Below are 12,581 nucleotides of genomic sequence, written 5' to 3'. Positions count from 1 at the left end.
GAGAAACCCTGTATCACCAGGCTACACCCCTAGCCCAGTGTTACTTGGTTTTAAAGATTTTACTTTTGTTTTTCAATTATGTGTGTGTGCTCCTGTGTGCAGGCACACACGAGTCCAGGTACCCTTGGAGGTTATAGGTGGTGGATCCTCTTGGAGCTAGAGTTACTGACCAACCTGGGTACTGCGAATCAAGCCAGGTCCTCTGTGAGAGTAGGATGTCCTCTGACCCATCGAGGCATCTCTCTTCGTCATTGGTTTTAAACATCGTTTGCAGTACTGAGTGTCAGACCCAGGGCCTTGTAAACGCCAGGCACGCACGCACGCGCTCGCCTACTCCTCTGCTGGGCTGTGTCCTGCCTCTCCCCCAGACTTTGCGCTTTTTTTTCTCTCCCTTTTTAAAGACAGTTTCAAGACTGACCTTCTTGTGATCTTGTCTTAGGCTTGGCAGTAGCTGCCGTGGTGGTCGGCCATGGGATGCTCAGTTGGGATTTAGGCTTGTGCCATCCTTACGTGTTTTTGAAACTGTAAATCTCAGCTTTGCAACAGTCAATCATCTCTCTCCCTTTTCTTTTGATTTCAGTGAAAGTAGAACCTGTCCCTGCAATTAGCCCAGCCACATTAGGCGCTGCTAGCCGAATCATCCAGACATCACAGGGCACCCCTGTTCAGACAGTGACCATAGTGCAGCAGGCGCCTTTAGGTCAACACCAGCTTCCAATAAAAACTGTAACGCAAAACGGAACTCATGTGGTACCAATGCCTACAGCAGTGCACAGCCAGGTGAACAATGGTAAGCAGCATTCGTGCATTCCCCATGTCCCTCAGTGGCACTCTGGGGCTGCAACTGTGAGCATAGCTCTTAACTCCTAGAAGGGAGTTCCATGTTGGCTTCTGTTCTGACTTTGCAGTTTTGAAGCCCTGGGTAGTGCAGTGGTGCTGGGGGATTTGGCCAGGGGGTTCCCATTAGAGTAGGGCCTAAAATGTTTCTAGAGGTTTATTTTCATTCATTCATTTATTTATATTTATGTTATGGGCATTCTGCCTATATATACCTCTGTACACCACTACATCCATTGCCATTTAGGCCAGAAGAGGGCATCAGATCCCCCTGGACTAGAGTTACAGGCAGCTGCCTTGTGGGTGCTGGGGATTGAACGTGGTTCTTCTGTAAGAGCAGCTATCTTTCCAGTCGCTCCCCCAGAAATTTTTACAACATTCCAGATAGACAGATACGGAAATAGGTACCTTCTTTGTCTCCACCGGGGAGCTTGAGGTAGCTGGCTGCGGTGTGTCTGCTGGTAGCGAGCAGAGAGAGATGAACACTGGTGCACAGCTTCCTCTTCCTTAGTCAGAAGGAATAAAAGCTGTGACTGTGAAGGTCAGAGAACAGCTTTGTTGAGTTGGTTCTCTCCTTCCGCCTTTATGTGGGTTCTTGGGATCAAACTCAGGTTGTCCCACGTGGACAGCAAGCACCTTTACCTGCTGAGCCATTTTATGCTGGCTCATAAAGATAAAGTCAACTGCACACTAATAAGATTTATGTGCTCAGTTACTGCTACATGAAGAATTAATTAACTCATGCTTAACATTTGATACGGTAGAACTTAGCTTCACATCTTTCAGAGTTGTTCTTTTTTTTAAAAAAACAAAACAAAACTGGGGCTACAGAGATTGTTGAGTGAAGAGCACTTGCTCTTCCCGAGGTCATGAGTTCAGTTCCCAGCATTTACATCAGGCGGCTCACAACCACCTGTAACTAACTCTAGCTCCAAGAGATCTGACCGCATCTTCTGGCCTCGGCCTCTTCAGGCACCCACATCGTGCACATACAGATTTCCAAGCATGCACATAAACAAAAATAGGTTTAAAAAATTATAAAACCGTGAATGGTGCAGTGCATGTGTCATTCGCTGCATGTATGTGAAGGTCAGAACAACGGTGGAATCTGTTCTTTTTTTCCCACCTTTGTGTAGGTTTCTAGAATTGAACTCTAGTGGCCATTCAGCGGGACAGGCAGCAAATGCCTTTACTCGCTCCGTCATCTCCCTAAGCCTTATAGTTAGACTGTATAGTCACCAATGCCCAGGAGACACCATTTCTCATAATCCCAGAACAGATTTCACTGAATGAATTTTTTAAATGAAAACCGCTAGCAACTGAAACAGTTTTTAACATTTCAACAATGCAATGCAAAGAAAGACTAATTTGGGGTTGGGGATTTAGCTCAGTGGTAGAGCGCTTGCCTAGCAAGCGCAAGGCCCTGGGTTCGGTCCCCAGCTCCGGAAAAAAGAAAAAAGAAAGACTAATTTGATATTTAAATACTGGGGAATAATGGTAGAAAAATATTATTCCTTTTTTTCCCTCATAATTAAAAGGCAGTGTTACTTTGATGGTAGAAAATTTTGTGTATACGTTAAACATTGCACTTCTTAATAAGGATTGATGGGTCTGAGCCAGGACGTTTCCCAAAACCTTTGTGGACATTACTTGGCAAAGTGGCATAAGCAGTGTAGAGTGTTTGTGTGTTCAGAACCCGGGCTGCTGAGCCTCAGGTCCATTATGTGTTTGATTTGGGGTGGGGTGTCATTGCCTATTCAGAACCTTTGTGCTGTTGCCATCTTATCAGGGGGGGAACGTCCATGTTCAGTGTGACCCGGTGTGAAAGGTGTATGACAGAACACACGTGGCAGAAAGCAGCGCTGTCCTCCACCTTTTGTTGATGGCCAGTGTTGCCCATAAGCAGCTTGAGGTTTGAGCACTGGAATTGCCACTGAAGCAGCCTCACATTCTTCTAAGGCTGTGCTGTGTAGCGGCATTTTAACTGTGGAGATTTTTGGCTTGTGAATTGTTAGAGATTGAGGAAACTGGAAGCCGAAAATTCTGCTCTTAATACTTACTGTTCTGAAATCTCTTTGGAGCCCCATTGATGGAAAGTCTCTGGGAAGGAGAACTGTGGCATATGCACAAAATTAGTAAGCAAATGGAAACTAGTGGAAGAGCCCAAGTATCCTCATTAAACCTGCCTCGTGGAGAAGGATTTGTTGTTGTTAATTTTAAAGATTAACCCCTGACACCGGAGGTAGGGTTGGTTATGAGCGAACATGAGTGATGGTCCTCTGAAGTGGACCAGCAGGTTCTCCTAGAGTCTGATTGTGATGCACTTTTAGCTCAGTCAGATCTGGACATCATTGGAGCTGGTGTGTCTTTACAAGAGTATTTTATAGCTAGGACGTAGTTCTGTGACTGAATGCTTGCCTGGCATGTTCCAGGGATTTAATCTCAGCCTCCTAAGTAATTACAACTGTAGCGTGTAGCACCATGCCTCGCTATAGAAGCTCCAGGCCAAGTAAGAGACTTTTACTCAAAATTAAAGCAAAGAAGAGACGAGGGAAGACATGCAGTGAGGCCCACACACATGTGCATGCATGTCTACCTACACGCGTGTGCATGCGCATCTAACTACACACGTGTGCATACGCATCTACCTACATGGGTGCCCCTACCACCTTTATTCAGGTTCTTGTATTGAAAAACCCGATGTGTCTTCCTGGTACCAGACACTCCTACCCAAGGTCCAGCACTTCCTCCCTGAGGCAGCTGTGTCAGTGCGGACACTCCTGACATCCTGACATCCGTGTAGTGGGAAGGCCTAGGTGACTGGTGCCTGCGACTTGGCATCTGCTTAGGAGCTGTCTCTGTCTATATCTGTCAGTCTGTCAGTCTTCAGCAGTACTGTGAATTGGATCCTTGCGGTGTGGTCCATCATATAAAGGTACTTGGCACCAAACCCTCGTACCTGGTTTCAATTTCTAGAACTCGTGGAAAGAGAGGACTGACTCATATATTCTGACCTGTACACATTCCATGGTACTTAAATGATATGTAATTATAAATACAATAATATATAAACAGACAATGAACAGTGAGTGTCTTTTACGAATGCCTGGCATGGTAGCGTATGCCTTAGTCTCAGTGTTTGCCAAAGCAGATGTGTCACAGATCCTAAGTCTAGTCGCATCTCAAATAAGTAGTTCTGAGGACTAACTCAGTTAAGCATGCTGCACTGGCACTGTGTATTTATGACCACCTTATTTTTTGTACCTCTGTGTGTTACTTGCCTACATAGTACTTGCAGAGGCCAGAAGTGTTGGAGTTCATGGAATTGGAATTATAGATGGTTATGGGCTGCCATATGGGTCCTAGGAAGTGAATTGCAGTCTTCTGGATCAGCAGCCAGTGTCATCTCACCAACTTTAGAAATTAAGCTTTAGTCAGTCAGTCAGTCAGTCAGTCAGTCAGTCAGTCAGTTTGTTTTATGGTACTGGGGAGTGAACCTTGCACATGCCAGGCAAGAACTATGTCACTGAGCTATATCCTCATGCAACTTCTTTCTAAAGTTTTTGACAGGGTTTGTATAGCCCTGGCTGGCCTAGAACTTGTTATGTAGACCAACTGAGTTTAAACTCAAAACAACAACAACAAAAAAAAAACAACTAACAAACCCTTTGACTCTGGTTTCTGAGAGCTGGGGTTAAAGGTGTACACCCTAGGCCGTGTCTATGGACATTTTAAGATGAAGAGCTAGAGCTCTGTGTGCCCCAAGACTGTGTGTGGACCCCACAGTCCTACCCAACTTGCTGCTTTTTCTTCCCTGAAGCAGAGGATTATTTTCAGAATGCAGATGTTCCCATGAGGGTCACCCCATAAAGACTGGCCCAGATGGCTGACACCCAATGTTTATGTGTACTAGAGCTCTGCTGTCTTGAGTCTCTCACTGCCTGTTGTCCAGCCTGTGTCCTCTACGCTGTACTTGAATACCCTGCTGCTTTCTCTGGCTGGGTTCTCAAAATTATTAATTATAACTTAAACCCCTGTGAGTTAGAGAACTGACTGACTCCCCATCAGTCCCCTGTCTTGGTCCATTTGTGTTACTGTAACGGTATCTAACACTAGATAAGTCATAATTAGTAAAATGTTACAGTTTCTTAAGGTTGTTGTCTTGGCCAGTATCAAGGCACCATCTACTGTTGAAGACCTTTCTGCTGTCATGTGGCAGAAGGCAGGGTTGCTGGTTATTTTATAATGCATGTAGTCCCTCATAATAGCTCTAATCTACTGTGAGAACTGTCTTGATGCTGAAGCCACAGCAGTGACATGGTGTCTTGAGTTGGTGCTCTACGGACACTTCCCAGATGTGTGTGTGTGTGTGTGTGTGTGTGTGTGTGTGTGTGTGTGTGTGTGTGTGTGTGTGTGTGTGTGTGTGTATATATATATATATATATATATATCTTTTTTGCTAGTTACATTTCTATAGCAGGAGGTGGGAGTGCAGTGAGGACCAGGACAGCAGCTCCTCTTCTCTGCACAGTGCTCCCAGTTTCATAGACTTGGCTTGAATGGGAAGCTTTCCTGCTTATGTTGCATTCAAGTCCTCTTTTTTTTCTCGCAGCTCAGGGAGTGGGCAGGGCGGGACTTGTGTGGGAGCCATTTGTAGCAGAAGTGCACAAACTGGAGCTGAGGAAGAACACCTCTGGCATGAGGCTTTGGGGTCGAGATTTGAGTTTGAAGACAGGCTGGAGATAGCTTAGGCCTGAGGATGCTTAGGCCACTTGCCCAGGCCCTGAACACTGTGTCCTGTACACTTTAGGAACAGTTGATTAGGCAGCTGGCCACACTTGGCATCAGCCACGTTGGAAGAGCTGAGAAGTGAGCCAGTGCCTTCTCCATAGCTGCTCGATGACGTACATGACTGCCACCAGCAGTTGGATATGCCCTTCCCAGATTTTAACATGTTTTCCCAAGTCCCCGTGGCAGCACCCATTGTGTGTACAATGGGGTGGGGATATGACAGAGCTTGCCTAGCATGCACAAGACCTTGGGTTCTATCCCCCAGCCTTAAAGACGTAATAAAAACAGTCAGGCTGAGTGTGGTACAAGAGCAGGGTCTTCTCTGCCTTTGTGGGTATGTTCATCATGCTTTCTGGTGCCTGTGGAGCTATAGGGCTCTGCTCTAAAGACTCTGTCAGCTTGAAGGGGCTTTGTCCACCTGGGCTGAAGAACAGGGTTCTTTACCTTTGTAGGCAGTGAGCTGGTGCGAGGCAGCCAGCATGTTCTTCCTGGGTTGTTCAGCCTGCTGCTTGTTCCCACAGTGACGTGATGACTTACATATCTTAAGAATACCACCTCCTGTGACAAGGATAGCTTAAGCTTGAAAGAACAGTAGCAACCTCCCATTGGCACCTGTATTTGTCTAGAGAAACAACCAGCAGGGCTTAATGTGAGTGTATGCAGTTAGGAGAAAAGAGACCTTGCAGGTTGTGGTGGCATGTGCCGGTGATATACAGGAGGATCTCAACTTGAGAAAAATAGACCTAAAGTAGTCTGCTTATTTAGGTTTGCTGTAGTAGGAGGGCTAAGTGGAAACAGGACTCTAATTCACTGAGAGTCTTCAGTCTTGTTCCTCAGTTAATGTGGTGAGGCCCATCTAGGTGGGCAGGTAATTTGCTTTGCTCAGTGTTTATCTTATGTAAACAGTAGCTTTGATGGAAACCCTCAGGGTTCCCTCAGACAAGGTGGTATGTAAGACCTCCACTGCCTCAGCTAGAAGTTCAGCCTTTGGAATAGTCAGGGCTGGGTGTGCTGTTGCACCTTTTAATTCTGGCACTCTGGAGGCAGGGGGTGAGGTGGTTCTCTATGAGTTCCAAAGCCACTCTTTAAAGCAAGACTCTAATAAAAAAGGAGGGGAGGGGGCAGGTGAGATGTGGGTATCTATCTCCCAGATACCTCCCCTCCCAAAAACAACCCCATTTATTGCATGGGGGCAGGGATGCACGTGAAGGTCAGAGTAACTTGTGGGAGTCAGTTTTCTCCTTCCACCATGTATGTTCTGAGTATAGAACTCAAGTTCTCAGGCTTGGCGGCAAGTTCTAAGTTCTTCCTAGTGTAAGCATGCCTTCTTTGTTTAGATGAAGAATTGAGAAATGTCTGTCCCTCAAACCAGAACATCCTTCTTTGGAGGGAACAGTTGTCTGTCCTGCAGGTGAACAGAAGCCTCGTGCCTTGGCAGTTCTGAGCTCTGAGTAGCTTGTGCTTTTGTAGACGCTACAGAGGATCCTTACTGATGGAGGTTGACCTGTTGCACCTTTCCTCCCAGGATCCGCTAGCTTTGACCCTGTAGGTCTATCCCTGGGATTCTGTACAAGGCTCAGAGGGTTTGGAGGCCGGTGTGGACTGTGTGGTCAGGGGTTTATGCAATGTCTCGGGGTTCTGATTCACTGTGTCCCTTCAGCAGTGGCAAGTCCTCTCCATATGTTGGCCACCCATGCATCAGCATCGGCATCCCTGCCCACAAAGCGCCAGAATGGTGACCAGGCAGAGCAGCCAGAGCTCAAGCGAGTTAAAGCAGAAGATGGGGAGAGCATTGTCATTGCCCTGAGCGTGGATGCACCACCAGCAGCTGTGAGAGAAAAGGCGATCCAGAACTAGTGTGGGAGGCCTTTTCTTCAGACATCAACTTTGTGGTGCCAAAAGGAGATGCGGGAGCACATCCTCAGTGGGTAAAAGGGCCCTGCGGTTGGACTTCACCTCTCAGCACTGAAAACATGAACCCAGGTGGCCTTAAAACTCCTTAATTTAAAGACATCTTACACTTGAACAGACCCACAACAGCAACCCTGGTTCCAGAGGTGGTGTCTCCGATAGAGCACTCGCTGGGCTGTCGTCTGTGGGCTCAGCTTTTACTACAAGCAAGAACTCCAGGTCCCAAAGGACTGAGTCTCCTGTGAGGACGCAGCACCTGCTACAAGTGGACCTTGCTGGCTTTCCTTTAGGGGACAGAGCCACAGCCACCTGCTGCCCTTATAGGATTTGCTGGCTGTGGCTGAGAGACAAGACAGTATTTTGTTGTCCACATGTGGAATTAGAATACTTGGGGATGTCCTTTCTTTACTAAATAATGGGGTCTTTGACATTTCATATCACTCCATTTCTACTCTGGAAATTTGAGATTCATTTGGGGGAAAGCGCGTCATTCTGTTTGTTTCTGTGGTTTGATTTTAGCCGTGGGATGGTTTGCTCTAGTCTGTCCTGCCTGTGTTTGGGTGGCTCTCCCTTAGGACACCTACTTGCCCATTTCAGTTTAGAGCAGTTACTTGATGAATTTGACCTACCTTGTGCCATTGTAGAGGGTGGGTGGGCTAAGGCTGCATGAACCCTTGAGGCCAGGGGGCATCAGGATAAGAAACCCTGGGAGCCTTCTAGCCTTCAGGCTGCACGTACCTGCTCTAACTTGCGGGTTTTGTTGTCTGTTTTTTTTATGTAGACTTTGTCCTTGGCGTAATTTTCCACTCTAGTAAAACAAGTCTCCTACATATTGTGTATGCTTAAAGCAACAGATCCCTTCCTCTCTCATGAGAAGCAGATCCAGGCCTCTGTCACACCTTTTCAGACCACGGGCATAAATCTCTCCGAGAACCTGGGGAATCTTAGGGTCAGCTCTGGCTTCCCACTGGTTATTTGCATGGCACATTCATGGCAAGAGCTGTTGGAGAGATGTTGCTGGTTAACTTGAGGGTCTTGGGAGTGAGGCCCCATGGCCAAATATCAAGCGTCCAGGCCATTTTCTGATTTTCAAGAGATTTTTCTGACTTTTCAGAATGAAATCCCACACTAATCCTGACTTATGTCATGTAGTAAGTAAAACTGAGAGGGAAGGGTGAGGAGAGGTGGGAGGCCAGCAGCCCAGCCCACACTCAGGATCACCGCTCACCTTTCCAGAGCATTCTGGACTTAGAGCTGAGCAACAGGCAGAGGGCGTTAATCTAATTGTTTGTTTTTTTTTCTAATGTCATCATCATAACGTTATTTATTTAAATGTAGTTATTTTGGTATTTAATTTTTTTTAAGAGAGGGGGGGAAACCCTGTATTTTCCGGGTAGAATGAAATGGCTCAGAATGGTATATTTAGGCAATTTTAAACATTATTTACATAAAGACCAAATATGATAAGTCTGTTCTAAGTATTGCTTCACCCACAGTATGGAGCTGTCACAATGTTAATGCAGATGATGCGTGTTGACATGGAGTTACTGCACACAAGCTGGATTTATATAACTCAGCCACTTAACAATAAAGGTGAGAGAGACATCATGTGAGTGAGAACTGTGTGCCACAGCAGTCTGCCCTTGGACTCGAGCCCCTTCAAGCAGCAGTCTGCCTCTCCCATGGTTTTGCAGGTAACCTGGAATGTCTTATCTCGGAAAGGTTTGCAGTTTGCAAAGTACTTTAAAGTAGTTTGGGTTGTACTGGCCCAGCATGTGCATCCAGGCTATGGTCCTCGGTTAATGGTGCACTAGCAAGAGGCCACCTTAGTCAAGGGTGGGCTCAGGTACCACCAACTGGACACACTGTGTATCTGGAGACGTGTGTGTAGCATGCTTGACCAGGACTTGACCCTATGTGAGGTCTGCAGACTCATTACCTCTGAGCCCCAGACAGACCTTATGGTCTGCAGGATTTTCTTTTGGGGATCATAGAAAAAATTTTAAGGCCACCTTCTTAGTCTCAAGTGAGTGAAGTGTACTGCTAGGTGCACTCATCTTTTCTCCTTGCTGCTGTATCGGCCTCGATGCTGCTTTGGTGCATAGGAATGTAAAGCTGCCAAGGAGGGCAGAAGCTGAACCGCAGACTCACTGAGTCCCAAACCCAGGTTTTCTTCCCGGTGTTTAAGGCACTGCTTTAGTTCTATGTTCATCTGAGTTCCCAGAAGCCCAGAAGGTGGGCTCATCTGCTTTAGCCTCCCTCAACAGATACCTGATGTGGGACATACGATCCTGACACAAGTCGCTTGCAGCAGTTCCCAGGTCCACTGCAGCACCACTGCTGAATGCTTAAGGAGTCTCTCTTTGACCTTTACCAAACTTCTGAGCTCCCTCAGGGACTAGATAACCTCAGCAGTGTTGGCTTGAACCACACAGAACACAAAGGGAAACTCACCTGTGTCCTGGGTACGGTGCATTCCAGAATGTGTGTGGCCTAACTCAGTATAGCTATTCCCCACACTGCAGAATGTATTCAGACAGCAGCTGGTCTCCGTAAACACCCCACCCCACTTCCCTGTCCTCTGCTGAGGGGCTGGTCAGAGTAGCTGTAGTAGTTCAGAAAGGGTTGGGGAGCATCAGGACTTGGGTTTTCTATGCTGTGTGATACAAGGAGAGAAGTGACAATCGTGAAGTCCAAGCATCTGCAGTTCCAGAGTAAGCAGAGTGCTGATCTGTGTGCAAAGATTTGGAATTTTTAAAAAGTACCAAGTTCCTGAAATTCAATAAAATATTTTTATTAATTTTAATTGAATACAGAGTATCATTGTCTTTTGATAAGCAGATACATCTTTTTAGCCTGTGCTGGGGAGACTTGACCAGGAACACAGATGGGCAGCAGCACAGGCTCCCTCAGAGGTGAGGGCCCACCTGTAGTCAACTGTGTGGCATCTTGCTGACATTCCATTGTAAGAGTTAAAAAGTTCAAGTTGTGACTGTCTGTCCCCTCTCCCTACACCCGTATGCTTGCTCTTCCACCCAGGGATACTGAAAAGGTGTACACGTGTTGAGGTTCCCAGGATAACACTGACCTGCTGCTATCTTCCAGCTGCTGTCCCAGGCCACCCACACAACCAATAGTAAATATATAGAAACTGCAGGTTGGGGAGGCATGTTCAAAGCCAGAAGAACTTACACAGGGGCCTGACATGCACAGGGGCAGCATCCTGAGAAAGAAAGCATCCCATATAGGCAACAGTAAGAACTGCCCATGACGCTCCGGCAAGCAGTGGCATTGGGAACACTGAAGACACAAAAAATGTCTTGCATGTGCAAATATGGTTTGATCCCACCTTAGGTGTGGTAATCAATCCTGTAATCCTAGCAGTCAGAAGGTAGAGTCAAGAAAAATTCAAGGTCATCCTAGACTACACAGCAAGTTTGAAGCCAGTCTGAGCTGTATGAAACCTTTTTTTAAAAAAAAAGAAAAAAGAAAGAGGGGAATGGGATACTGGTTGGTGGGTCTAATTGTTTCCTGTCGCCTCTTTCTGTTATGACCCCAAGGTGAGCCAGTTGTAGTGTACAGAGAGGCTAAAATGTGAACCTTTTCACTAGGAAAATACTCTACTAGTTCATGCAAAGCCCCAGCTTCAATTTCTTGTGAATGAAAAGGAGGAACGAGGAGCAAAGGACATGACTTTTAGGTACGGTGGACAAGTTTTTGTAGAGAAAAGGGAGAGCACAGGTAGAGGTGTGGACAGGGATGTCTGGGAGAGTCCTGAATGGACATGACCAGGTTCAGATGGGCTGGGTGGGGGGAGCGGGAAGAAGGGAGAGAGGGAACCAGGTCCAGCAGCCAAGAGGCCAAAGATATAAAAGGGGGAAATGACCATAATGTCTGGATTAAATATGGAAAAGCCTCTGGGGGAAGAGCAGCCCAGCCCCTGCCCCTGGGCTGGAGTAGTTCGGGACAGAAGGCGAGGTGTGCCCACCACACCCTTTGTAGGCACAGAGGAATGTTAGAACCTGTCAGCTAGATCTGATTTGATGTGTAAAATGGGCACTTCAGCTCTTTGTTCCAGGTTTGAAACTTTAGCATTACAAAAACTACCTGTTTCGACCTGGGATACAGTTCAGTGACAGAGTGCCTGTCTAAAACGCAAAATTCCCAGCACAAAATTTCAAAGACTGCAGACAGCATGGTGGCACATTTTGGTTGTGTGGGGCGGCTTGTGATCCTTATGCAGGAAGCCACTGAATTTGATGACAGATGAGCTACAGGGCTGGACCTTCTCAAAAAATAAGCTGGGCTGGCAAGATTGTTCACCAAGTAAAGGGGATTGCTGCCCAAACCGTAAAAGTTCAATCACCAAGACCACATGATAGAAAGAGAACCAACTCCTGCAACTTGTCCTTTAACCACTACACATGCCAAATGTGGTCTGACTTAAAACAAAACAAAACAACAACAAAAACCCTAATCTGTTTGTGGTTTAAATGAGAATGGTCCATTGGCTCATATATTTGAGTGCTTGGTCCACAGATGTTAGATTAGGAGATGCATAACTGGGTGTGGACCCAGAGTTGTCCCTCCAGCTCTTTGTACTGCTCCAGTGCCATGCCTGTTGCCATGCTCCCCATGACAGTCATGAGCTCAAATGCTCTATAAACTGTGAGGACCCAATAAGCTATTTTGTAAGTTTGCTTTTCCAGAGGACTGAGGTTCAATTCGTAGCACCCTCATGGTGGCTAACAACCACCTGTAACTCCAACGCCAGGAGATCTGATGCCCTCTGTACACAAATGCATATGTGCATATACACACACATTAAATCTTTTAAAATTCAGAAAAAAGATGTAATCATTTCTATAAACACAAAAAAATTTGGACAAAGTTAACTATTCCCAGTGGCATACACGTGCCTTGAGGCCTCCAAATCCTCAGTGTAGCTCAGTTTCCTTCCATGCTACCAGATCCCACCACAACCACAGCATGGATTCAACGAGTGCTCACAATCCAACAGAGACAATCCAACAGAGACAATC

General features: G+C 46.4%; 1 protein-coding gene across 1 annotated transcript in view; it reads left to right on the top strand.

The window, feature by feature from the left end:
- Positions 1 to 10,350, top strand: part of Foxk2 (forkhead box K2) — a 50,210-nt gene extending 39,860 nt beyond the window's left edge. The window contains 2 exon segments of the mRNA XM_032911764.1: positions 581 to 790; positions 7,289 to 10,350. Of these exon segments, the coding sequence (XP_032767655.1) occupies positions 581 to 790; positions 7,289 to 7,485 (407 nt within the window). The 3' untranslated portion in view covers positions 7,486 to 10,350.
- Positions 10,351 to 12,581: the final 2,231 nt, after the last annotated feature.

Source organism: Rattus rattus, chromosome 9 (genome assembly GCF_011064425.1).
Source record: "Rattus rattus isolate New Zealand chromosome 9, Rrattus_CSIRO_v1, whole genome shotgun sequence".
Lineage (NCBI taxonomy): Eukaryota > Metazoa > Chordata > Mammalia > Rodentia > Muridae > Rattus > Rattus rattus.
The sequence above is the reverse complement of the archived record's forward strand: the minus strand, read 5'-3'. Positions and strand labels throughout refer to the sequence as shown.